Consider the following 26786-nt stretch of genomic DNA (forward strand, 5'->3'; position numbering starts at 1 on the left):
TCATGTCACCCAGAGACATGGATGTCTTTGCTGAGTTGAAGAAGTTAATCTTGTACTTAATCTTTCCTCAAACGTCTGTTACAACTATACAAAAAGTTGTGAGTGCATTTTTGATTTACTATATCAGTATTTTATATGTACTCATTTCCCCATACAGAGGCATATCTTGAAAACAAAACAAAACTTATTTTAAAGCGAGTCCAACTTTTTGCTGTTTTTGCAGTTGACACATGGTGGGAATTATGTCTGCCTTTCCCTCCTTTCCATGTTCAATTACTTCATTTTTTGTGACCTGTCTGGGAGTGTTGCTACTTTGATTCAATGGTACAAGTTTAAAATGAATTCTTGAATTATTTTGTGAATAAATAGTTTATGAGTAATATAGCTGCATGTCAATTTTTTTCTTAGCATTATTAAATAAAATAAATATTTGAAAAGTGATAGTTATAGATGTTATTTTGCACGGATATGAATACAGGTGTTCTTTGAGCACACAAAGTTTGAAAAACACTGATCTAACTTGCTCTGTCTTCTGTCTATCTGTCTTCTGTGTTCTCTGCAGTATTCATCATGGCGGCTGGACTGCTGGTCTACCCCTTTGGCCTAAACTCCTCACTGGTCAGGTCCTTCTGCGGGGACTCCGACATCTACTACGCTGGCGAGTGCCAGATCGGCTGGGGCTACATGCTGGCTATCGTCGGAGTCATGCTCACCGTCTTCTTGCCCTTTTTTGCCAAATATGCACCAAAGGAGCAGCTGTCCCCCACCCCATTACCCACGCTGTTATAGTGCATCGATACGATGTCTCGTCTTGTCCCTCCTGACCACTCTCTCTAATCTGGGCTTGATGTCATGGAGAGACACCTGCATCCTGTGTTTTTTAAAGGCGATGCTGTATGGGAGGCCCCATTCAGTGATAACTGAAGCTGACACTCAACAACAAACATTGTCTTCCTGCATCTGTTATGTAATTAATTGAAGTTCAGTTCATTTAAATGGAATGTTTTATGTTTTAATAATACTCTGTGGTTATAATTTTACCCCCAGATCTAACAGTTTTCTAAAGTTTGACTTAAATGTTTTCTTCATGTTAGCTCTGGAGATGATGCAGTCAGAAAATGCAAGAATGGAAGAAAATTAACACAAACATAAGTAATTGCTAAAAATTTAAGTGTTTTTTCCCTTCATTTCTTTTGTGGGTAACAAGTCAACATATATAACATTCCAGAAGGGACTGTGGCAGTTCGACCCGTCCAATCAAACAATGTTTCAATAAGAGGTTTTGAAGAATGTTTGCCTCAACGAGAGAACCCCTTTGAACGCTTGAAGATTGAGAATATTAATGGATCTAGACCCATGTTTTTCAGCTTGTGACAATGTTTTGTGTGGAAGCATTTGGACTGTACATATGGTCTGGATTTAACAGAGCTGATGTTTGAGGTTTCAAAATAAAACATTTGAAAAGAGACTTCCAACACTCTGAAGGACTCTCAGACTTTTTCTGCTGTCTAGTTTTGTGTTTGGGCAGTGATCCAGCGGGAGTCAAGAAGACGTTTTAGCTTTCAAAGACATTTGGAGGCATTTAGTAACAGTCACAAAGAGAAGGACAGTTGACACACAGCATCAGACCTGCCGAGAGGACAAATGGAAATCTTTGCTCATGACGAGGAAGTGAGTCATAATAATAAGTAGTGGTTGTCAAAGATTTTATGTTGGGATACTGCATCCTTTTGTTAACCTTTTCCCCCAGAATTGTTTGTGTAATGTAACTCGCAGTTGTTTTCTGTCTACGCCACACAATACTAAACACTCTAATTCAGGAAAAAATGATTGCAAAAGGCAGGGAGATGTAGGAATTTTGTCAAAAAAAAATGCATGATAAGATGGGCTTTGTTAATGGTAGAACAATTGATCTAGATTTTAAATGTGATCTGACCAACTTGTGCCTTTTAACATAACCAAGACAAGTGTTTAATACAATTATCAGGTTATATCATCTTTTTCTGCTGAAAAACTGTGGATCCTGTCGTGTGATCGATGTGTCTTTTTTTCTCTTATATTTTCAAGAGTTTCTCCTGTACTCGATGCAGTATGATCTCATTAACTTGAGAAAATGTTCTGGAGGATTAAAAAAAAAGATGATGTCTTCTAATCCACGGAGGTAATGGCAGAAAGAAGGAACAAGAGAGAAGTAGTGTACTTGTGTTCAATTATGCCCTGAGACATTTTTTCGCCAATTATCTAGAAGAGGTAACTTGAATTGCTATATTAAAAGGTTGTGACATGCAGCTAACAGATTAATTCCTGGCATCCTTGTTCTATGTGATTTAGAAATTGAGTGGTAGAGAGGCGGGAGCTGTACAAAATGAACTTTGCCTTTGGTTATCTGCGCTGAGCTGACACATTATTCACATTATGTGTAAAACGTGGCTTAAAATAATTAGCTCCTCAAATAAGCTAATGTGTTCCTGTGTTTCTCGTCAACCCACTTCTCCTTTTAAGCGCTGGCACCATTCCTGTCATGTTCCAAGGACAAAATGTCTACTTCTCCACTTACTGTCCCTGTACACTGCCAATTTCATCAAGCTAGACTCCCTTTTCTAGTGGGTGTTTCTGTGCGTATTCGTGTTAAATAATGGGTTGGATTTTTTCCTAATGGGTTAATCTTTAAATATTTCCCAAATTTGGGCTCCCATAACAACATGTCCTGACATTAAGAAAATTACTGTGATTATGTTGCCATATTTGAAAGAAGGTCAGGAGAGAAATGTTGGTATTGTATTGGACCTCATACTGTGCTTGACTGTGGGAATGACTAGCGTGACTGCACTGGACTTATTCCCCTATTTGTTGAACCATTGTGTGTAAAGTCTCAGCACTGGTGAAACTGTTTTTGGTAGAGTAGAATTATTGTTTTTTTTTCCATTGTGATGTTTGACTGTAAATAAACTAACTGTACTTGATATCACGTTATTCTTAACTGCCCCGTTTTTCAAAGATATATTTTGAGATATTACCTCATCGTGTTTGCTTTACCTGAATTAACCTCTAAACAATGTTTGCTGTTCTGTGAATTTTCTTTGTAATAAAAATATTTCAGAACTTAAAAAAAGAGAGTAGAGTTTTGGTTAAATGAAACAACTCTTTATATATGTGTGTCACAAATAAATATAAGAACATCTACAAAAGAACATGCAAGTGAATTCAGCTGTTAAAGTTCAGTAAAGGTGCATTTTGTCTGCACACAACAGACTAATAGCAACAGTGTCCTTTAGGTTAAAACCTTAAACATGCTTTTTAAAGCTACAAATACTTCTAGCCATAACAAGAGCTACTTAATACTATATAATCCCAAACTTGGCTCTCATGCACCCTCATCAAATACTGTTATACTTTCTTCCTATCAGTCTTGTACTGCTGAAGATGCCTACTCATGCTCAGACCTCACTGAGTGATTTGACAAGTGCCCTCATTTCTGCATCGCAGGCTTTCACAGCTTCCTGAGCGTTCCTCAGCTCTGATGGCAGGCCAGGTCTGACGGACACACATATCAGCACATCTCTGCTGCGGTCATAATTTCCCACACAGCGATGAACTCGACCACGGATGAGACGTGGCAGCTCCTGCTCCTGTTGGACGAGAGGCAGAAATTGAGTGAAGTCAGATTCCAGTGCTGTTTATTTTGCCAATATTTTGAATATTGCCGAAATGCCAGTGTGGGGCTGCCACCACAGAAGGGCAGATGATGGTGCTTGGGGATGCTGAAAAAGCTGGTTGATAGACAGAAGTACGTGCAAAAAGTATCACTGAGGCAAAAATTAAAAACCCAAAAAATTGTCATACCACAGAAACATGTTATTAACCACCCAGCCAAATTGGAATGATGGAAAAAAAAATCTCTAAGCATGTAAAATTAGATCTCAAAATCATCTGCTCTGAAACACCGCAGGCATGTCCGCTCCGCTGTCTCAGTGTCAAACACCACTACAACCTGAAAACAATCTGAAACACTGACACTCTGTCTAGCAGCTTGCTTTGCAGTCATGTTAAAATTGAAGAAACTCCCTCAAGGTGTTCCTGTGATATCGCGTTCACATGAATGGGATGGAAGGGTGTATGGACAGCCTGAAAACATAAACCTCTGGTCACGGCTGTCACCAGCACAGATGCATAAAAACACTCATGAAAGCTGCCAGCTCTCAGTCTACTCCACTGAATGACATCTTCTCAGTCTCACCCTACTGAAACCTGCTCAGGTGTAGGGTGAGCTATACAGAGGTCATGCATCAATACATACAAAACACTCAACAAAAGTTTGATGTACAGTGTTTTCATTGCAACTGATTGAGCAGCTGATCTACCCCAATGTCACAGACAGAACAACGACTGCAAAAATATCACACACTCATCACCCAAATACTGTCAATGTTGGAGAACAAGGAATCATGAATAAAGCCTTACTCCAAATCCAGATAAATATGTGGGATATGCCAATATTATTCAGGTTTTAGGAGCATTTTTTGTACATGTTAACAGGCATTCAGAATGTGCATCTCATTTGGGGTTTTTACTGCAATTGGCTCTGTGTGTTGCAAACAAACCAGCCAATAGTTTGCAGGACTGTGTAGAGAAGCATGCAGAAAACAACTGGAAAGGAAGCTTTTTCACCAACTCACATTTTCATAGAAGACACACTGCACAGCCTCCTTCCCATCTCTCATGAGGAAGCTCTTGGCTCCATGGCGACCCAGTGTGACCGCAGAGTCCAGAGTAGCTGAAGGAGGAGCACGGCCTCATCAGTTTAATGGTGTCTAAAACACTTAGCAGTGCACATCAGAGACAACAATCAACTGACCAAATATCTCAAATAAGTACGGGACTTTGTCTTTAAACTGGCTCCAGTGTCTCATGCCATCAATAACAGCAGTCAGGACCCTCAGTGAGTTCTCAATGGCTGGCTTCACTGGAAATGTTTCCTGCTGAGCACAAATGCAAATGCTGCACTCATCACTAACAATATTATGAAACTTTTTTGTAATATTATTTTCCATTTTCCACACATTCGTCTACCTGAGTTTGTCGTGCAGTCTGAGGTTGATTTATGCGCCTTTTCCCCTCCGAGGTGGGTTTCTGCGGCCCAAAACTGTTGGTAAAGTTCCAGGAGTTGTTTTGTGGCTGCGCTGCACGAGCAGAGGGCCTGCCAGGTGGTGAGACAGGAGCAGGCAGTGGTCTGGACTGCTGGGAATACTGATGTGTGGGATTGGGCAGTCTGTAAAATGACTGCTGACCACTCTGAGAGGACCCAGTATGGGGTGTTGGCTTGCTTTGGGCTTGATATTCACTATGTCTGGAGTTAACACTGGGACTAGATTGCTGTTGTCTCACTGGGTTGCTGGGCTGTCCCATCTTGTGACTGGAAATGAAAATAAACAATCCCATTTTCACATATTGGAATCGAAAATTGAAACTCAGCACACACCAAACACCAGCCACATGCCACACTGACATTGTAAACTTTTGATTTTAACATTTGATTAGAATTTCTTTTTTTCTGTTTTTGTTTGTGCAATGTTTTGACAAATGGACCAAACCACTGACCATCATACTAATGGTCAGAAAATCAGTAAAACCTACCTTGTGCCACCAGCTTTATATGGATGTGGTATGGGTGCACAGTTTCTAATTGCAGAGGCAGGTCCAGGTGCAGGTCTGTTGCCACCATACTGCTGGGGCAGAGTCTGTCTGTTCCACAGGTGGCTTTGTGAAGCACCAGAGGATGGACCACCTGAGGCCTGGTAACATCCATAGGTACCTGAGGAAAGATACCTTCTCAGAGGAAAGTCTTATAGCAGCCTCCACTGTCTGTAGGTGTGAATGATTATGTTAATTCATGGGGTGACAGCAGGTCATTTTTAGTAGTCAGACATTAATCAAAATTTAACAATAGCAAATGCATTTTTAAAGTATATTTAAACGACTGAAATGTATAAGTCACACTGTTAATAGACAAACTGTCAACTGGAAAAAATACAGTAAGATCACTTGCTACTTGAGGTGCATTTACACTTTTCTTTGACTGTACTGCCATCTAGTGACTGAAATAGATTAGAGGCTTGAAGAGCCTAACTGAATGCTTCACCTGATGTGCTATGAGATGTAGCTGAGCTGATGCTTGCCATGTATTCACTATGGGAGAAAAATTCATTCTCAGATGGAGCAGATGTCAAAGGAATTCTGTTTCTTTTCTTCTGGTTAAAGAGCGGCACAGACAGGCAGCCTGATGGAAACAGCAGAGAAAACATAAACACATCAGACTGCTCAGTATGGTGGGCCAGACAAAAAACACTTGACAATTCAATACATTTACCAACATTATACTATGTGAAAAAAGAGATGAATGTTTGCTTTGTACACTTAACTACAGACAGAATAGAGAAACTTAACCAAAGGCAAGGCTTTTGGATTCATCGACTGGATGCTTCAAAATATCCTGGTCTCAATGTACAGATTTCTTTCCTGCAATGATTTATTTTTCTCTGTATAGGCCTTCCTGTTTTTCTCACAGTCTACGTTTAAAACTTCTATATGGGTATTTATCCTCAATTGAAATATGATTGCCTCCCCTTGACCAATGCCACCATATAGGCATGGATACACCTGCGTTTGTTCAAAGCCCTGAAGAACATTTGCAGTGGTTGAAAATTGTTTTAGCATTTTAAATGATGAGCCATTACAACTGAGGCTTTTTAATTTTTCCTTAAATTCCTCATTGTTACCACTTTAAAAAAAAAAAAAAAAAAAAAAGTTTAGAGTGCATGGATTGCCTTCCTATTTATGCAAATACACAACATAGAATATGTTTGTTTTTGGTGAACTTTCTCCAACTTTACCCAACAAATAGCAAATCGGAAGCACTGTTTTAGGGTATTTGAAATATTTTGATTTTTAAGTTGTATATAGAAATACACTATATAACAAGAACAGTCTCATTTTTATTTATCTAACATTTGTGTTCTGGTTGTTCTAACCACAAAACTCTAATCAGTGAACCTGAAGAAATCAAAGCAACCCATTCATATACTATTGTGCAGACTGTAAAATGCATGTCTTTTACAAACCTGCTGTTGGCCTGGGAGGCTGGTTTTCCTGTCTCCTCATTGTGATTGCTTAGAAAGAGTAGGTCATCCAAGCTACACGAACCAATGTACCAAATTTCTGAAAAATGGGAAAGATCATATGACTGATGTCCTGGTTTGTGTTGATCACCCTCTTGATTCTAAAAAAAAGAGAAAAAGAAGCAGGTTAACTCAGTTACAAAACGTGACAAGTTAAGCCAGTTGCTTTGTTAGTGCAGCAAATACCTTAAATTAGCGCTATCTAGATTAGATAGCTAAAGCTAAACATTTAAACAGCTAGCTTGTTAAGTGGGTACCATTATACGTGCAACGTACGGCTTGCAAGCCCAAAAGTGTTTTCTATAAACACTGTACATTAAATAATCACTAACTCGAGTTCATTTGGCGAAAATTAACAGAAGTTACAACAAAATACAACGAAATGACCTCAAAGAAGTTTCCAGTTCAGCACCTTGGAAAGCGACACGCGCCAACTCCCACTGGTAACGGATGTTGCCTCCACGTCCCCCCTGGCAAGCTCGGAGTTCCCAGTTACAGTTGTTTTTTTTTTTTGTTTGTTTGTTTTTTGACCCACAGCACTTGTTTGTAGGGCATTTTTACAGTGAGGGAAAACATTTTTGGAAAAGATCATTGATGTTACTGTATATCTTATAGTCTTTGCATCATCCATCAATTATTGGCATGTTCATTCATCCTTACAACTACAGACCCCTAACCTCTTTACAATTTAGAGATAATAGAGATAGAAATAATTGGAAAAAAGAAAAGTCAGGGTAGCAATCAATGCCTAAAATGGAAGTGGGTAATATTTGGACATCATTATCATGGGAAAACATATCCCTTACACAGAACAAGAATAATTTACGTAACATAATTTTTTGACGTGAATTAAGTTTCTCATTACAAACAGACTGGCTTTGACTTTTACTGAGCAGTTGACCATCCCATCAAAATTATTCCCCTTTATTTGCCACTCTTTAGACTGGCATGTATTAATCAGTGACCGGCTGTTCGTGTCCTTACTTGCAAGGAGCAAAAAAAAAATACTAATAATACACAACTAAGTATAGAACCTGAAACGTAATGATAAAGTTATTACCCGACCTCTGAAATATATAACCTAATGAAATATTAAGCACTTCGAAACATTTGTGAAAATAAGTTTGACTTTGCATATACAGAAAAATATTGTTAAGATCACAACAGTTTAAGTGCTGTAATCCACACATGACCATGAAAGAAAGAGATGACCGAACATGAACCTGCAAAACAAGACAAGACGCATAAATGGTGTAATTGCCATTGTAATATAAAGGACGGCATTTTAAAGTAAGTCAGAACTATGTGAATTCAGAGAAAAAAGAGAGACCTAGAAATAAAATTAATTCAATGTGTACATATTTCTGTGATGGAATTATCCTCTTTTCCCTCCTAAAGTAGAGAAGGGGGAATTGGACAGAGACAGAGAGCAGTCAATAAACTCAGCTTCATTTATTTTCCAGATACAAGTGTCATTCCCTCTCATTTATCCCTGTGAGGATCATCCTAGCTGCAGGAAAACAGAACTCCATCTACATTTAAACTGGCATTAAAGAACTGGGGTGTACTACGATCTGTAAAAGATTCAGACACTTGTTGTAAGCTTTATCTCATTTGTTACAGTCCAGGTATGGCTCTCTTGACTCATTGAGGGAGGACTGAATAAAGTAAATAAAGATGTGGACATCTTCTTGGAGAGTCTATAAGGAAAGACAAGGGCAAAAGCTACGGACCTAGCAGCTCTGCCCTTGGTTTAGCACAGAGCCTGAGGCAAACTTCAGCCTCTGTGGGTTTGTGTCACATCCTTGCTGAGAGTCTCTTTGATCTTGATACACATGGCTTCTCTGTCTTGTGTTTCCTCACTCTGTGAATCCATGGCAACAGCAGCATGAATGGTCTATTCACTGTGGCCTCCACTGCATCCTTTGCCTCTGAGAAACAACTGTATGGAGTCTAAAACCACTCATCCAGTTACTACTCATAATTGATGTAGCACCACTTAAATAACTGAAAATATTATATTTTGAGTATTTTGAATATTCTTTATACAGTGCTAAAAGGAGATCACAAAGAAGCTGTTCAGATCCTGCAGTTATAATGAATTGGTAGAGTGTAGGGTAGATTAGAGACAGTTGTAACAGGGGATGGTTGCACCAAGTGTTATTTCTCTGTTAGCAACATGCTACAGTGCTAACATTTATACTGCATTTGCTCAGTTTGACTCTTTCCCCACCAGGAAGACAGAAAACACAATTCAATTCAACATCTGCTGCTGTATGTTTTGAAAAATGAAATAAAAAACAAAACTTGCTTTGGAGGTATGCAATTAATGTTTTCATGAGCCATATTTTTGTCATACTGTCCTGACCTCTTGTATGAATTAATAAAAACATACTGAGTTTAAATCCATGTTTTGTTGACTTCTAAGTTACATGGTTAGCATGTGTTAAGATCAGTGTGTTTAGCTAGTGGTGTTGTCACAATACTGGAATTTCTCATTTTGATACAATGACTGAAAAAAAAATTGATATTTGATACCGGTATTGAAAGCATTTCAAATATTCAGTATCACTATTTATTGCTATCAGTATTTTTGACAACACGACCAGCTAGCACAGGATGTTCTGTCATGGCTTATAGGGTGGGGACAGTTGCAACAACTTGTCGCAACTGTCCCCACGATAAGCAGCCATATCAAAACAGACTACACAACATCATTTGTCAACATAAACAGTTTTGAACAATAAATACGTTTGATAAAAGTTTGTTGCACTGCAAATAGTTGCATTTTACCTGTTTTACAGAGAGACTGAACAGCATCTGTAACATCTGCACATTAACTCACGGTAGGCCTATGTTGTACACAAATAAACAAAACTCAATACAATAACTGAATACTACTAAATAAATACAATGTTCATTCATTCATTTTCTGTAATGGCTTATTCCTGAAGGGTCACAGGGGGCTGGAGATTATCCCAGCTGACATTGGGCGAGAGGTGGGGTTCACCCTGGACAAGTCGCCAGTTCATTGCAGGGCTAAATACAATGTTATAATACAATATTATTGTAAAACAATGCATATGGAACTGTCCCTAGGGTTCAAGTCAGTTGTAATGTTTTACTTCCATTCAAATAAAAATTAAGAAATATATCTCATAGTAATCATCTGCACTATACGTGTAAATGCATGGATCTTCAGTAGGGATGTAACAATATATTGAATATCACAATAAAAAAAAAGTTTCGATACTGTACTGGAATGTGATGATATCTAGCTGATATTACAGTGATTTATTTTGGAAAAGGACTGCTAATCAATACTGTATTGTTTTGTTTTGAGGTTATATTTACATAATTAAAACAAAAGACCATTAATGCTTTTTTCCCCATGCACTCATGGCTGGCTACTTTTAATTTATTTCATCAAAGAAGAAAACCAGGAGCACTTTAAGATAAAAGAAAAGACTAATTAATAAGGACATTTTTCAAGAAGTCATTAAAAAAACATTGCAATAAATATTGCATCTATGACTTTTTTCATGGTATTATCGTACCTTGAGTTATGGTATTGTTATATCCATAATCTTCAACAAATTATACCTATTTATTAACTTTCCACATAAACTGTACATGACCACACATAATCTGGCGTGATTTTGGATTAATGACATTAGAATACTGTTCACACTTTCAGTCAATGAGAGTTAAAAACACACCACAGACCACCAACAGTAGACTTTTTTCATGACAGCCATATTGATATGAAATAGTATAAACACTAGTTATGGTCCCCTCCCATTAACCTGATAGTATCACTGGTAAAACCTGTGTTCACCCTGCTGTTTCATGCCAAAATGGCTGCTGTGAAAAAGGCCTGTTTAAGTAGTAAAACTAATACAAAACCTGCCTGTAATCCTCAATGTTCACTTACACTTCATTTCAAAAAGTGATTCTCTTTAAATCACGTGATGGAAATGGAGTATCAATTATGTAATATAATGATGGCATGTAAATAATGAGTATTTATGACTTCATATGCAGTGGTAACAAAACAAAGTACTCAACCCCAGTACTTGTATAGATACTCCTGGTCAAATATTACTCAACTACAAGTGAAAGTTGCTCAGTCAAAATTTGACTTGAGTTAAAGTACTAGAGTACTTGTTTTTCAAAATATTGAAGTATTCAAAAGTACATGCTTTTAAAAATACTGAAGTATTCAAAAGTACAAAGTACATTATCTAATATCAATACATTGTTGTATTTTTCTCACAGTGCATTTACAGAAGCTTGTAACTCTCTGAAACCACCTATAAAAACTTCACCATAGCAATGCAATCAAAAACAAAAAGGACAGCTGTTGTCTACATTAATTATGTGGTATTTTTCACCACGATAAAAACAATCCAACATTAAAAGCCTACCTGGAATTATTTCTCTTTTCTAATTATAATAACATCTTGAGATTTAATTTTGTCTTTCTCCTGCCATCACCATTACCGAGTTTTGTTTGAATGAAAGAGAGAGAGCTTGCTTGCTCTTATTACAGAGAGTGCCTGGATTATGTATTTCTGCTTTTACATCAGTCCCAGTTGAGAGCAGGTACTGTGATTGGTTTCCTTCTGTGACGAACACAGCATGTGACCAACTGCATTTTAGAAAATTAAAAAAAGTAACAGCTGACTTTAAAGCTGTGCTTAGCCTAAAAGTAACAACAACCTTCCTAGAAATGTAGTGGAGTCAAAAGTACAATATTTGTCCTTGAAATGTGGTGGAGTGAAAGTCAAAAGTTTCCAAGAAAACAAATACTCAAGTAAAGTACAGATACTCAAAAATGTACTTAGCTAAGTACAATACTCATGTAAATGTACTTCGTTACTGTCCACCACTGTTCATATTACCAAATAAATTCTCATAAAAGACCACACATTGTAAAATTTGTAGATTTTACTCATAAATGTATCAAGAGATTATTGTTTTTTATGTCCTACCAAGGAATGATTAGTTTTTCAACCTCTCAAATGAAGCAGGAAAGACTGAATGACTGACTTAAATAACATTTTTTGTTTGGATCCTTGGGTGTTGAGATTTGCCCTCTCACTTCCAGCCATCGTCCCCAACTACCTCAACTGTCTCCATCTTGTGTAACTCATCCTTGACTTTTCTGCCATCTTCTGGAAGTTTCAGTTAGTGGGTTCTGTCAGTATATATATACATAGAACTGAACGTTGTTTACGGATTTTCTGTATCTCAAACTGGCAACCTGCACGTTGTTCAGTGGGAGGTGCTATTCTGTAGTAGTTTCTGGAAGGAACCTCATGCTCGCACCATGGAGAAAGTGAGTATCCTCCAACTATCTTCATAATGTTTATGTTCAAACATTTGTATTACAAAATCGTTGTGTTTCCTGGAGTTACTTTAATCACGAGTCTCTGTATAATAATAAGTTGGAGGTTACTGTTGCGTTAGCTAGCTACCGCTTTACACTGGGACCTTACTGTTTGCTAATATGAAACGGCTAATGTTGGCTAGCTCGCTAGTTTCGCTTCATTCCGGTTTTAATATGTCATAGCTAGCTGCTTGGTTTATGTTGTCTAATTGGGCTTGATGATGTTACTCAACACAACATGTTTTAGCAACGCTAGTCTGCAGTTTAGCTAAAATGAATTACCCAAAGTGCAAGCTTGGCTAATGCTAGGTTAACTGGCAGCACATTTGTGAAATGTTGAGGCTAATTTATGATTGCCCACCACAAGGTTAGCCTAGCTAACTCATTTTTAAGCTAACGTAACGTATGCGTTACATTTGCTACAGCAGCTTTGTCATTGAAAATATCACGGTAAGGTTTGCCATAAGTAAAACCTCTGACCATTCTTCGTTATAACAAAGCAATTAGTAAAAACCCTTTGCTAGCAAAGCACCGGCAAGATACTCCTAAGTAACGCTAACTCCCGAGTTAGCTAATCGCCGTTGAACCGCTAGCAGTTAACATTAATGTTAGCTCGCAATGTGAATGCTGTCATTTATAGGGTGACAAATGAAAGTCGCAAGTGAGCCATTGATCCTTTTGCTTTAATGTTGTGTATGAGGACGGACAGCTAATACTGCGGCAGTCGGTGTGTAACACATGCTGCAGGAGTATTTTTGGATCGGCTTCAGCCTTGTCCCCAGCATGCTGCACTCAGACCGGAGGATCATTCTAGATGCACACGGCACCGCTGCTGTCATGGGTAACGTTACGTTACAGCCGCAGTTTGTCGTCAACTGCCGCGTCCTCTAGAAAGGTTCTGCTGTTTGGCAGTTCAAGTATCTTTGTCCCTTCAGTTTGAGACAGTACCTCTGTTTTTTCAGAAATATAATATACTGAGCAGAGTCATAACTTATCTGGCAACGTCACGAACGTAACAGGCAGTGAGTGTTGTGCACCTTGCAGGTCAAAAGAGGGCAGGACATTGTTATAATTGTGCTGATGTGGTGAGGAATTCTACTTATTTATATAGGTATTTTACTCAGTTATTCAAGAGAGAACAAACATTATCCCTGCAGCTTGTTTGTTGCTTTGTACTGTATCATTTTGCCACCTTAGTGTTGTATTTTTTTTTAACTAAAATATCCTAATTGCATAAAGGATGTCATTTTAATCAGTTTACACACCCACAGTGTTTCCATGACAGATGTTTTAGTGACCGGCTTTCTCTCATCAAATCTACATTGTAAGACAGACTCCATTTTCATTTTTTACAGTAGATCTATTGAGATCGTGTACATTCCTAATCGCTGAAAGAGGTGTATCTGGATTTGTTGATGCACAAAGCCGATGACTGTTTCTAAAAGAACTCATTATCAAGACTTTATAGAGTCTAGTATTGTCATAGTGTGTTCCCCATAATGTTACTCAGCACAGCTTTGGTTTTCCATGTAGGCAGCTATTGACATGGTTTTCAATCATACTAATTGTAACTGATTTCAGTGCTTTCTAATTTGGCAGAGTTGCCACTCGTAATAGAAACATTAAATTTTTTTGCATACTTTTTTTTAAAACAAGTAAAACACTTGCTTCGTGTTTACGGAAAGTTTATGGGGTTTTTGTCAGACCTGGGGGTACCAGGTCCAACATGTGTAGAATGGCAAATTGACACAGAAGGCTTTGGTCAAATGGCGCAGCAGGTGGTCTGCAATTTATATTGATGTTGAGATTTTTGTTTGTTCAGTATATTCAAGATTTCAGACAAAGTGGTCACAAGGAGAGGATGACTTAATAAGCAGTATTTCTGTGAGATCAACGCCTGCATCCACAAGTTTCTCAGACAATAACACAGAGGTTGTCTCACATTTCTGAACAGTGCCTCACAGTGCCCCCCACAAACCTAAATCATTGATTTCTGAATGAATGGATATTTGTCATTAAAATAGAGATTTTTTTTGTCTTGACAGGAGTTCCCATTGGCCTAGTGGCCCACCAGACCTGTGTAATTATGGGGGAAACATTGATTTTTGTTTGGCCCATTATTCACCATAATTCCCACTGTTGCAGGGGATTGCAGTGTTGCTGCCTTTTATGGTTTCAAATATTCAGAGGTTTAAGGTGTCCACATATGGTGATTGTGGATGGAAAGCGATGCCAGTGAACACACCCTGTTTTTCTCCTGTTAATGTGCATTTAGTGGTATCACATTGTCAGATGAAGCCACAAGGAATGAAGTGCCTCCTCTTACAACAGAGTGGTGCTTCCTTCTGTCCAGTGAAAACTTGATTTTGGCACATACTGTGGGGATGAAGCTTGATAACTTGTCAAACTACAACAGTCAACCAACAATTGAATAACTGTGTTGGCAAACAATCTGTATAGTCATATTTTTTCATTCTATCCAACCTTCTCTGGTAGCATCATCGACAGTGTTTATGTTCTGGAACTGATATTTTAAAAACAGTCAAACCTTTCTGTTAGGCTATAAGCTAATCACCAGCTCATCAAGTTTTCACCTGTAGGACGATGAATATGTACTAATAAAATAAAGCCATTTTATCTCTTTGCATCACTGCCACACCTGTCTGTCATGAACAGCTGAGTAGTTGACAGTTGCTTTCTTCGGTCCTGCCAGTAGCAGCTGCAAAAGATGTCCTCTCATAGTCAGCTCTATATTGGGAATTGTGTGTGTGTGCTTTTGTGCAAGAGAGTGATGGAGAAGTTCAGCCTGAGAGCATTTTCACTATTGTGAATTTGTCTTTTAATTTTTTAACTTGATTGTATCTTACTGACTTATAGGTCTCAGCATTGAAAGACCAGGGCAACAAGGCGCTGAGTGCAGGAAATATTGATGAGGCTGTACGTTGCTACACCGAAGCTTTGGCCCTCGACCCTTCAAATCATGTTCTGTTCAGTAACCGCTCTGCTGCCTATGCCAAGAAAGGCAACTATGAGAATGCTCTCCAAGATGCCTGTCAGACCATCAAGATAAAGCCTGACTGGGGCAAGGTGAGACATTTGTTTTGCCATTATTCTGTTGACAAAATATGCAGGAATTACAATTAAGAAGGCAATTTACAAATTGTCAATATTTGTCATCCAGGGCTACTCCCGCAAAGCTGCAGCGTTGGAATTTCTCGGCCGATTGGAGGATGCTAAAACAACTTACCAAGAGGGACTCCGGCAAGAGCCAAGTAACCAGCAGCTAAAGGAGGGTTTACAGAACATTGAAGCCCGGCTTGCAGGTAGGAACTCTTGAATTTGTGATGTCTTTTATTCTACAGAAAAAGTGGTGTTACAATGTGAACATTGTGTGACTCACTTCTCCCTCCTACGTGGGTGGAGGATTTAGAGACGGCTGCTGACAGGAGCACTAAAGTAAACTCACATTGTGAGTGCTCGAGTCTTCAAAAGGAGAGTAGGCAGCCCACTTGGGTTTTGAGTGTTGTGATTCATTTAGACAGAGCACAAGTAGTAGAGGTTACAGAGGAGAGAAAGCTCTGGTGAATTTAATCCTAGACTAGTGTGAGATGGATAGGCATCCTGAGTGCATCTTTGTGACCATATAAATTGCATTAATAAAAATGACTTTTTGCTTCACCAGAGAAATCAATGATGAACCCCTTCGCCATGCCCAACTTGTATCAGAAGCTGGAGAGTGATTCTCGGACCCGTGAGCTATTGTCAGATCCCAGCTACAGAGAACTGCTGGAGCAGCTCAGGAACAAACCATCGGAGCTTGGCACGTATGTGCATTTTCTTTTTGATATTTTCTTTTTGAGTAAAAGGTCAATGTGTACAAATCATCTTACATTATACACTGCTCTTTTTGAAACCAAGCAAAACAAACAAAAAATCGATGTGTACCAGAGAACCAGGAATGTCACAACTGATGCTTTTTTTAAAATCTGTTCTATATGGGTTGATAAACACAATTAATCCTTTACAAAATCTATCAAATGTGTGTGTCTTGAGTCTCAGAACAAATGTAAATTTTTCTATTACAGAAATGCCATGCATCCCATTAAACCAGTCTCCTAATCAGGATGGTCCTTGACATAAAAATTTTTATCTCCAACAGGCCTAATCATACTACTGGCCCATCCGCCCCGTTTTTGTGCACATTTATGACCTCTCATGGTCACAGTGATTCACAATTCTCAGAAAAACCTTAAAACCCCTCTTTAAAACCTATAGCCTATACTGACTGAGAGTGCTAATGGTGAAAAATTTAAATTAGTATCAGGAATGTCAGAATTGATTTGGAAATTGCACAGTAGCCCTGAATACTGTGGTATTAAAATGCATTTGTTTGTTGACTGTTTTGCAGGAAGCTGCAGGATCCCAGAGTGATGACCACCCTCTCTGTGCTGCTGGGGCTGAACCTCTCTGAGATGGAAGAAGAAGAGGAGCCCACTCCCCCTCCTCCCCCCAAACCCAAAGAAACTCAGCCACCACCTCCCAAAGAGGAAGACCTTCCAGAAAACAAGAGAAAGGTAAATCCATTCATCCTACTTCCCAGTTTTATTGAATTTTCAGCCATGTTGTTTCATCTGATGAGTCCCTACCCAAAGTTTTTTTTTTTTATTTAAATCTTCTAATTTCCATTTTTAACAGGCCTTGAAGGAAAAAGAGTTGGGGAATGCTGCATATAAGAATAAGGACTTTGCAACAGCGCTGAAACACTATGAAGAAGCAGTCAAACATGACCCCACCAACATGACCTATATATCTAATCAAGCAGGTATGTGTTCTCACATGTTGGAAAAACAAATGCTACCCTCACGCACTTCAGCTGATTGACCCATAAAGTAAACAAAATAGATATAGACAAAAAATCAGAATTCCTCATATATAGAATAAAACTCAGTTGTTGCCCAATCAGACAGATTGGTTGGAGCTCTTGCCAGTGGGCCAACCACCACAACCAAATACCCTGTGGGGGAAAAAAAACACAATTTTTAAAATTGGTATTTTGTCACATTATTGATGTAGTCTTACAGACTGATTTAGTGAATTGCCCAGAAATAATGGAATGCACCAAATTTTACTTTTTTATTAAGAACAGTTCAGTTGAATTCAACCATAATTGAAAACTGACAAAATTCTAACATTTAATTTAAAAACTACTTCTTCCTCTTCTTTCAGCTGTGTTCTTTGAGAAGGGAGATTTTGAGAAGTGCCGAGAGCTGTGTGAGAAGGCCATTGATGTTGGCAGAGAGAACCGAGAAGACTACAGACAAATTGCAAAGTAAGTTCTGTAATAAATATATTTTTTTCCCAGTTTTGTATTTTCTTGAGCGTCTCTACCCACACTGTCCCCCTAAAGCTAGCGGACTGGTACTTTTTATGTCTTTAAGAACAAATGTTGAGACCACAGAAAATATTTTTACTCTAATCTGGATGGAAAACCACATGCATCTGAGCAGCACTGATGAGAGAAATTGTTAGGCTACTGGAAGAACCACTGGATGGCAGTGTTGCTCTATTACTTCCCAAAGATGATGTGGTGATGTTGAATTAGAACACAAATCATCTGGCTGTTCAACTCAAGTTGTGGCACTGTGATTCTTATTATTTTGTTCTTGTTTTTACTGAACCGTCTGTTTCTTAATTGAAGAGCACCTATATTCTGAGTTGTTGGCTTTTGAGTTTTTAAGTTGAGAAAACCACAATGATGTCAGAGCATTGCATCGTTATGTAAGGACATTGCCTGAGTCTAGATCTTCGATTCCACCAAGTTGACTGATTCTCTGGTCTGGCATCCCGACGTGTAACAGCAGTTTCTCGATTGATTAATGACAGACCAATGAACACTGCGGGGGCACTAATGATAAGCCAGTCGGCGCCATGTCAGACTGAAGAGGAAAATGTATAACTACTTGACAATTCAGTCTGCTATCAGGAAAGTAATGACATGTTTATCTTCATCTGTCTCCTCCTCCTCTTTTTATAGGGCCTTGGCCAGGATTGGCAACTCATACTTCAAGCAGGAGAAATACAAAGAAGCAATTCAGTATTTCAACAAGAGTTTGACAGAGCATCGTACTCCTGACGTCTTGAAGAAGTGTCAACAGGTGTAGTGCAAGCTGATTTTTCCTATAAGTAGAAAACACACTGCTGCCCCAGCACGTCATACTGCCTCTACCGCTTACAGGAAGTGTCATGCTGAAGCTCGTTAACCACACACACCTTCATAGCTCTGGATATTTGTCCATCTCAACAACTAGTCTCTCCTAATCGATTGTTCCACTCATGTGAGACAGGGGTAAGGAGAAGAAGTCTGGCTGCTACAGGAGCAGGGGATTAGAGCTGATAGTGGAGTCAGGATATACACACAAGGAATGAATGGAGTTTATTTTTGTCTTCTAGATGCAAGCACAAGTTAAATAGTTAACTACAGTGACAATTAAGTACCAAACTGGTGGTGGTGGTAGTGCGGGCATTGTTAGGGGGAGTGGTTGCAGAGTTGCGGGTTGTAGAGTACAAGCCTGTAGTGGCTGTTTTCACATGTACTGTGGGGTTGCAGTGTGTTTTTTGGATTTATGATTCTGACTCAAATCATTACAGTATTCAATTAACCAGACTTTTTAAGTGGATTTTTGAAAGTGTGTCAGACCTGTGTGTGGACAGGTAATGAAAACACAAGTCAGCACTTCCCTTAAACCTTGACACTGTGAATTGGTTCTGTAGGCAGAGAAGATACTGAAGGAGCAGGAGAAACTAGCCTACATCAACCCTGAATTAGCCCTGGAAGAGAAGAACAAGGGCAATGACGCCTTCCAAAAAGGTGTGTGTAAAATTAGTAATGCTTGTTGGTTGATCAGTGTTGTTTGTTTCTTCTTTTAAGATCTTGTATAAAGATGAATTGCTCTTTTCCTTCGCACAGGAGACTACCCATTAGCAATGAAACATTACAGTGAAGCCATCAAAAGAAACCCCAATGATGCCAAACTCTTCAGCAACAGAGCTGCCTGCTATACAAAGCTCTTGGAGTTTCAGCTAGCCCTGAAGGTACGGTACACCTTGACTAAGCATCACAGTTAGTCACTTAATGAAATCCTAACTGGACAAAAAAAGTGCCCCTTTTACTATATAGCCTGTTAAATCTGACAATAATATCATCTTTTTTTATTTGCCAGGATTGTGAGGAGTGCATCAAACTTGAACCTACCTTCAGTAAGTTGGACATTTTGTATTTATTACTATTTGTGTGTGTGTGTGTGTGTGTGTGTGTGTGTGTGTGTGTGTGTGTGTGTGTGTGTGTGTGTGTAATATTTTACTTGGAAGAATTTGTAGAGGGTGGTAGTGTGTTATACTCTAAAGTGTTAAATATTATACCCAGGACAAATCACTTTGATTTTACACCTAATTTGATCTCATTTGTCAACAGTTAAAGGCTACACACGTAAAGGAGCTGCGTTGGAGGCCATGAAAGATTATTCAAAAGCTATGGATGCATACCAGAAGGCTCTGGAGCTAGACTCTTCCTCAAAGGTATTTCACAAGTTACAACATAGTTAGTTAGATATCTGAAGATATTTTCCAGACCTTTTTTAACTCTAGATATTAGAGAAAAGAATTTTGAAAAGTGTGGAAACATACTAGTGCACTTAACATGATATTACATTTACCTGTAAGGCTTAACTGTTGCTGGACAGGTTTAGTAGTTAATCTGGTTCAGGGTTTCCATGGGTTTTTAAAAAGTCTAAAATCCAATAATCTGAATTTTAGGCCTTAAAATATGATTTTGACTGGTCTTCAAAATTGATTGGATAATGAGGTTTAAACATTTTATGAAGTTGCATTTCATTTTAGTCTCACTTTTAAATGTGTTTTATGGATATATTTGCATTGCTCACCAATATAACCACAAATGCAAATTGGGCAGCCTGGTCAGATTTTATTGGAATACACCCAGCTAGTGTGTCACAAAGTGATTTGTGGGCTAATTAGGCAACTGTTCATCAAAAAAGAGAGATAGATGGAGTTGCTTCTGTTAATGTTACTTTGATCTAATATGAGTAAGTGCAAGTTAAGTGAGATCTGGATGGAGAACAGCACATGTAATGCATGAGGTCTTTTGAAAATAATGAATTTAAGGCCCACTGCACCTTGTGCAAGAAAATGCTCAAATTAGGAACTTCGGGTATAAAGGCATTACAGTCACATAGGAAGCCAAAAATGTAAAATCATCTTGAAAAAGCCTCCATCAAACACCTGCCATCAATATAGTTCTGTATTCACCTTGGGAGCGTTGCCAATATCCAGCCCACTGTGCACAAACAGTGTTACAGTGACTATAAAAAGTATTCACCCCCAAACCCTTATATTGCTTTTATAAATGGAATTCATATAATTTGGCTTTTTTTGACAATGAAAATTACAGAAAAAATGTTAATGCCAAAATAAACAGATTTCTACAAAGTAATGTCAATTAAATAAAAAATATGTCATGTAAAATAAGTGATTATATAAATATTCACCCTCTTCAAGTCAGTATTTAGTTGATGCACCTTTGGCCGCAGTCACAGCACTGAATCTATGTGGACAGGTCTCAGTCAGGCTTGCACATCTGGACACTGCAATTTTACTCCATTCTTCAAAACTGCTTGAGCTCTCTCAGGTTGCACAGGGATCGGCTGTGAACAGCCCTTTTCAAGTTGAACTGAGGTCTGGGCTTTGACTCGGCCACTCCAGAACATTCACCTTGTTGTCTTAAAACCGTTTCTGTGTAGTTTTTGCTGTGTTCTTCAGGTCATTGTGTTGCTGGAAAATAAATCTTCTCCCAAGTCATAGTTCTCTTTCAGACTGAATCAGATTGTCCCCTAGGATTTCCCTATATTTTGTTGCATTGATTTTACCCTCTAGTCTGATGGCCAAAAAGCTCCATTTTGGTCTCATCAGACCAAAGAACCTTCTTTCACTTGACCATGGAGTCTTCCACTAGGCCTGTGTGGTATACTGGTTCATACCAAAAACCGGTCTTTATTTTCGTTATGATATTAATTTTTCATATACCGCTATACCGGTGAATAGCCCAAGCAACGTCCAGAACGTGCGCGGCGGGAAAGTGTTTCAGCGGGGACCCATTTCACTGCTACACACCAACACTACAGGCATGCTTGTTTGAGTGTGTGCACTAGGGATGTTCCTGGCGACTAAATTACCTTTTGATTAAACACAAAATTTAATTTAGACTAGTCTAACACTAAGAAAACACTCAGAAAGCTGTTAAAATTTAGCAGAATTTTTTAATCTATAATGTTAAACACTGTCTGAAAAAAATAGTGTGTATTAAGAGCCATTTGAAGCCGTTGGTCACAGTCTACAATCGCCAAATCGTACTTTAAATGCTGCTGAGATGCGCGCTACTTTGTGCTGTGCAATACAAGTGTCTCCCTCTTCATCTCCTCGGTGTGTGTCGGTGTGCAGTTTACGGTCTGCTGTGGTCTTAAACACCGTCACTGATGTAAACTGAGTGACACCGATGTAAATTATCCTGCTTTCTTAATACATAAACATGAATATTGCGCACCGTTTAGTCATTATATAGACGAACCTGAAAAAAAATGAGGATTTTTTTCCCTCAGAGGGCAATATTTTATTAGACATAAACTATTATTAATAGTTATACTAAATAAATAAACAGATGCATATAAATAGCGACGTTTTCTTAAAATACTGCTGGTTTTATGGTGATGGAATGTTAAATCTGATGCCTGCAGTACGCTATAGAAGCTTGATTTGACGCGCGTCAAAAGATGTGCGTCAAGTGAAGCTTGCAGTGCGTTTTGGCCTTAACTGTAGCCAGGAATACTGATTAACCACTGACTGAACCTTCCAGACACGGGTGTCTTTACACTACAGTCACTTGAGACCAGGGATGCACCGATACCAGCATCGGGTATTGTCCCGGTGCTGTCCTCATGTACTCGTACTGCTTCGATACCCCACACCCGATGCCACGTCTCGAAAAGTAGCTGCTCGATACAAGAAAACATCTGAAGAACCAACACAGTGCAGAGTTCAAGACATTTGCTGATGCTTACCCTCTTTTCTTGGTAGTGTCGTCATCATTAGCAAGAGACTTAGTGTCCTCAGCAACATCCACTAATGACTGCAGTGACTTTGGAAACTATCTGTAAAATTCCATGTAAGTCTGTGTAAAACAGAAATAAATGCAGAGTGTACCTGTGGACTTCAGCCAGCCGCTGTCCAATAAGTCCCGGCGGGTGTAAACTAGTTCAGTGCCTCAGCTACCACCACCACCGCCGCCACCAGTCTGTAACCCTCTTTCCTTGGTGATGGTGGCCTGACAGCACAGTACACCCAGCTTCACTCTCTGAGGTTTACAGCAGGGTAAACAAAACTGTTGCACATGACACCACACTCATACCTGTCCCCCCTAAACAATGGCAGGTAGGAACTAATTAGCTCTTAGACAAGAGGGACATGGAGAAGAAACTTAAATACTACACATGTAAATGTGTGATTAAAATACTCGTTAATATGCTGTTAATGATAATGAAATAATTATCAGAAATAACACCTTTTGTAACAGTAAATTTAATTCTGCAAGTCCAAAATGATGTTGGGAAATTATTATACTGAAATATATCACATACACAGTGAACACCACAGTTTAATAAGGACCACAGAATCAGTAAAGTAACTTATAACAAATAACCCAAAAATGTCATGTGTATAGTAACTATGGTTACACTTGAAGCAGGAAACAGCGACAATGATTTGTTACATTTTGAAAGTGAGCATCTAATGAAAATAAAACTTTTTAAAAATTTTTAAAGTTATTCTAAGAACTTTAATAGCATTATTAAGTACTCGTATCAGTACTCGGTTTCAGCAAGTACCCAAATATAAGTACTTTTACTCAGTCTGAAAAGAAAGTGGTAGTGGTGCATCCCTACTTGAGTCACATTCACTGCACTCAGATGATCTCAATGTCACTAATTGTGAGACTACTAGCACCAGTTTGCTGGACCTCTGAATTGGGTCATTCGCTTTAAAGGGGGTTAATATTTGACATTATTTTTATAGAAATCTTTCACTTTGACATTTAAGCGTGTTTTTTTTTTATTTTGGTCAAAAAAGCCAAATTATACTTACCATTATTCATTTATAAAAGCAATAAATAGGAAAACATCCAAGGGTGTGAATGCTTTTTATAGACATTGTAACTCTGACTACTCTGAGTAGCGAATAACCCTATTACCCAGTAATTCTATTTTTTCTAATTTTTGTCACTATGCGTGTGAAATAAGTCTTAAATTGCATTAATAATGGTCTTAAAGTCTTCAAAGGGTGTAAAATTTCACTTGTTGAAACCTGCACAAACCCTGCAAGTTATGGACCTAAATAATTGTCCATTACCCAACTTCAGTTATTTTTTTCCTTAAAACTAAAGTAATGTAAAGTAGTAGTGTTGCCAAATTGTCATAATAGGCTCAAGAATCTTCTGAAAACAGATGTGCAAATATTTATAGTATTAGTAGTGGTCAGATCACCATCAAAGTAAAATCTGAGCAAATACTGAGCACCATGATCTATAAAACAAATGAAGTTTGCAAAAATAAACATAAATTGAAGTCTGTGTTAATGGTGTATTAAGACTTACCCATATTTGCTGGGTAATAATTTATGGGCTTTTTCATTATTTCTCTACCCTCAGGAAGCCACAGAAGGCATGCAGCGCTGTATGGTTAGTCAGGCCATGAGGAACGACAGTCCTGAGGAAGTGAAGAAAAGGGCCATGGCCGATCCCGAGGTGCAGCAGATTATGAGTGACCCAGCCATGCGCATGATCCTCGAGCAGATGCAGAAGGACCCTCAGGCGCTTAGCGAGTATGTTTGCCAACTTTTGTGTCACTTTCTGTCTCTGCATAAAGACTTTATTTAATGATTGATTACTATTATTAATGCTGATTTTTTTTTCTGTTTGATCTTCAGCCACTTAAAGAATCCAGTTATCGCTCAGAAGATTCAGAAACTCATTGATGTCGGACTGATAGCCATTCGTTGATGACAACCAAGATCCAGACGCGTGAAGAAACTCAAACAGTGGAACAATGTGCAAAATCCCTCCAAAATATTACATTCTCTTTTCTTGCCTTCAAATTCAAAATTATATTGTTCTCAGTCTCACTTAGACTTTGTGTGTATGTTATGTTTTAAAAAAATCAGTTTCATAACTTTTACATGGTATTTAAGGAAGCATCTTGTGTGTCATCAAAACTTCAGGACTCCAGAAAACATCATCTGAAAAAAATGGATTCATGTGTACAGATGCTTAAATACATCTTACAATAAACAGCACAATTCAGTGCACCAGCACGCTCAGTGTTTTAAAGGGGAAGTCCACCCTAAAGCAATTCACATATTCCTATTGGAACATGATTTAAGGAAATGAAACAAAAAATAGAAGAAATTCCACACTGAAACTCAAGATTGTAATGTAGGCCACAAATTGAACTAGTCAACAGTGGTCATTATCCACAACTTGTGTTGTTCTCTTAAAGGCTTGACCAAACATGGTGCTTTAAAGTTGAGCTCCTCGGTGCTTCCTCTCTTTTGGTCACCTCAGATCTCAGGTGGAAAGCTGAAACTATCCTATCTATTAGTGATTCACATGCAGGTTATGAATCTTGTTTGGCATTATTTTTGTACTTATCCAAAATATTTGAAATTGGTTTTTAAGCTTTGTTATCTCTGGCTTATTGGTGGATATTATTTGTGTACTTCTAATATAAGGAAAGCTTTGAGCATTTTCATGATTGTGGTGTAGAGAGGATGGATCCAGACCAGTTGTAACTGGGACTGGGAGAATGCAGTTAAATGCCTTTTAGTGTCTAGGGATGGATCCTTAACGGTTTATTAAACAAGTTCATACAGCAATTAAGGCTGCCATGTTATTGTTTCTGTTAGTCAAAAATTAAAAACCTGCAGGTGAAGCTGTTGTGCCAGTTGAAGTATCAGCAAGTGGAAAATGCACTTCACTTTGAGCAAGAGCATGATGACTTGTGCAGGTTACAGGACATATGTTGTGAACTCAAGTGAAAGTAAATATTTAAGGCTGTCCCCAAATTTTGGTTTCCCAAGCCTGAAAACTAGAGGGCAGCAGCACAAAATGTAACAACATGTCTGGCTTGAATATTCCAAGATAATGGGAATAATGTGATAGTTAAAGGGTGGATTTACCTTTCAAATATAGCAACTATTGGTTGAGAAATGGGGGTCACAATAATTTCACTTCAAGATACATCTTAAATGTTTGTCTGTGTCTTTGAGCACTGAAGCCTCAGTGCTACCTGTCACAACTTCTATATTTCACCCAGAAAGGCACGTCTTTGCTAAAGTGTGCCAATCACACAGTGGCAGACATCTGTTTTCAAGTGTTAATATAACTATTGACCATTATGCCACACTTGGCTTCAGATACCTCAAAGTCACCACATTGTCTCTGTGCTATGGTTTCCAAGAGGGACTCAAACATGTTAAAAATGAACTGTGACTTTTTTTGTGTGTGTTGTCATTTCCACAGCAGAATTTCTCTATAACTTGTGGCACACAACACGGCAGAAATTGGGGTATGGGCATTTTTACCATCAAATTCCAGTTGTAATCATAAACTATACACAGCAAACATGGAACTCACATGATGTAAAGGAAACTGCTCCAAGAAGTGTAATGTAATAATGGAAATCAGTTGTACTGTTAAATATACAGTATCTGAATGTATTTTAGAGGTCAGTGGTGGCTTTTCTGTTCTATAAGACCAACAATGTTGATACAGACTCAATGCAGTACTAAACCTACATTTTATACAAGCGTCTTAGTGTGACCTTACAGTACACACTAATAAAAAGTCAAATGGAGAGATTCTTCACAGAAACACGTGTAAATATGTATGCTTTTCAACGTCTACACACTTAACACATAGATATTAAATAGACCATGGAAGTATATCGGCAAATATCCTTCTTCAGACTGTAGAGATGTTAAAGTTGAATGTATTCCTCGGGTCACAAAGGTCTACAAGGATAAAGCTTCGCTAATGCGAGATAAAACTGTCCTTATAACATCAGCTATATTGATATGAATAGCAAACACAGGTGTTACCA

At 38.4% G+C, this 26786-nt stretch overlaps 3 protein-coding genes across 4 annotated transcripts in view; 2 read left to right on the top strand and 1 right to left on the bottom strand.

Annotated features, from left to right (window-relative positions):
- The window catches only part of lhfpl7 (LHFPL tetraspan subfamily member 7), a 145519-nt gene extending 142436 nt beyond the window's left edge, over positions 1-3083 (top strand). Inside the window, exon 3 of the mRNA XM_084730874.1 lies at positions 563-3083. Within this exon, the coding sequence (XP_084587000.1) occupies positions 563-789 (227 nt within the window). The 3' untranslated portion in view covers positions 790-3083. The remainder of the gene's footprint in view (positions 1-562) is intronic.
- Positions 3084-3428: 345 nt separating this feature from the next.
- spata22 (spermatogenesis associated 22) lies at positions 3429-7158 on the bottom strand. 2 transcript variants are annotated; one of them, XM_084730578.1, is made up of 7 exons: positions 7119-7158; positions 6140-6277; positions 5635-5812; positions 5071-5413; positions 4856-4979; positions 4677-4774; positions 3429-3629 (listed from the first exon to the last, which is right to left on the bottom strand). In XM_084730578.1, the coding sequence occupies exons 1-7, from the start codon at positions 7156-7158 to the stop codon at positions 3438-3440; spliced, it is 1113 nt and encodes a 370-aa protein (XP_084586704.1). In that variant the 3' UTR covers positions 3429-3437. The 2 variants fall into 2 exon arrangements, with proteins under 2 accessions (XP_084586704.1, XP_084586703.1); XM_084730577.1 differs by having other exon boundaries at positions 5059-5413.
- Positions 7159-12370: 5212 nt separating this feature from the next.
- stip1 (stress-induced phosphoprotein 1) lies at positions 12371-26557 on the top strand. The gene is made up of 14 exons (XM_084730811.1): positions 12371-12516; positions 15445-15654; positions 15749-15890; positions 16250-16391; positions 16976-17141; positions 17263-17389; positions 17794-17896; positions 18602-18722; positions 19339-19435; positions 19535-19659; positions 19788-19824; positions 20039-20142; positions 24338-24510; positions 24616-26557. Exons 1-14 carry the CDS (start codon positions 12508-12510, stop codon positions 24686-24688), a joined length of 1629 nt encoding a protein of 542 aa, XP_084586937.1. The 5' UTR covers positions 12371-12507; the 3' UTR covers positions 24689-26557.
- Positions 26558-26786: the final 229 nt, after the last annotated feature.

This window comes from Lutjanus erythropterus, chromosome 11 (assembly GCF_056507025.1).
Source record: "Lutjanus erythropterus isolate fLutEry1 chromosome 11, fLutEry1.hap2, whole genome shotgun sequence".
In the NCBI taxonomy this organism is placed as follows: Eukaryota; Metazoa; Chordata; class Actinopteri; order Lutjaniformes; family Lutjanidae; genus Lutjanus; species Lutjanus erythropterus.

Excerpts from the sequence above, each read along its gene's own strand:
- spata22 (XM_084730577.1), bottom strand. The coding sequence starts at position 7,158 with ATGAGGAGACAGGAAAACCAGCCTCCCAGGCCAACAGCAG. Across the intron at positions 4,980-5,058 it reads AAACTCAGGTAGACGAATGT|CAGGAAACATTTCCAGTGAA; the intron begins GTGGAAAATGGA and ends ATTTGTGCTCAG. Across the intron at positions 3,630-4,676 it reads AGTGTGTCTTCTATGAAAAT|GAGCAGGAGCTGCCACGTCT; the intron begins GTGAGTTGGTGA and ends CTCGTCCAACAG.
- stip1 (XM_084730811.1), top strand. Across the intron at positions 17,897-18,601 it reads GACTACAGACAAATTGCAAA|GGCCTTGGCCAGGATTGGCA; the intron begins GTAAGTTCTGTA and ends CTCTTTTTATAG. Across the intron at positions 19,825-20,038 it reads CAAACTTGAACCTACCTTCA|TTAAAGGCTACACACGTAAA; the intron begins GTAAGTTGGACA and ends ATTTGTCAACAG.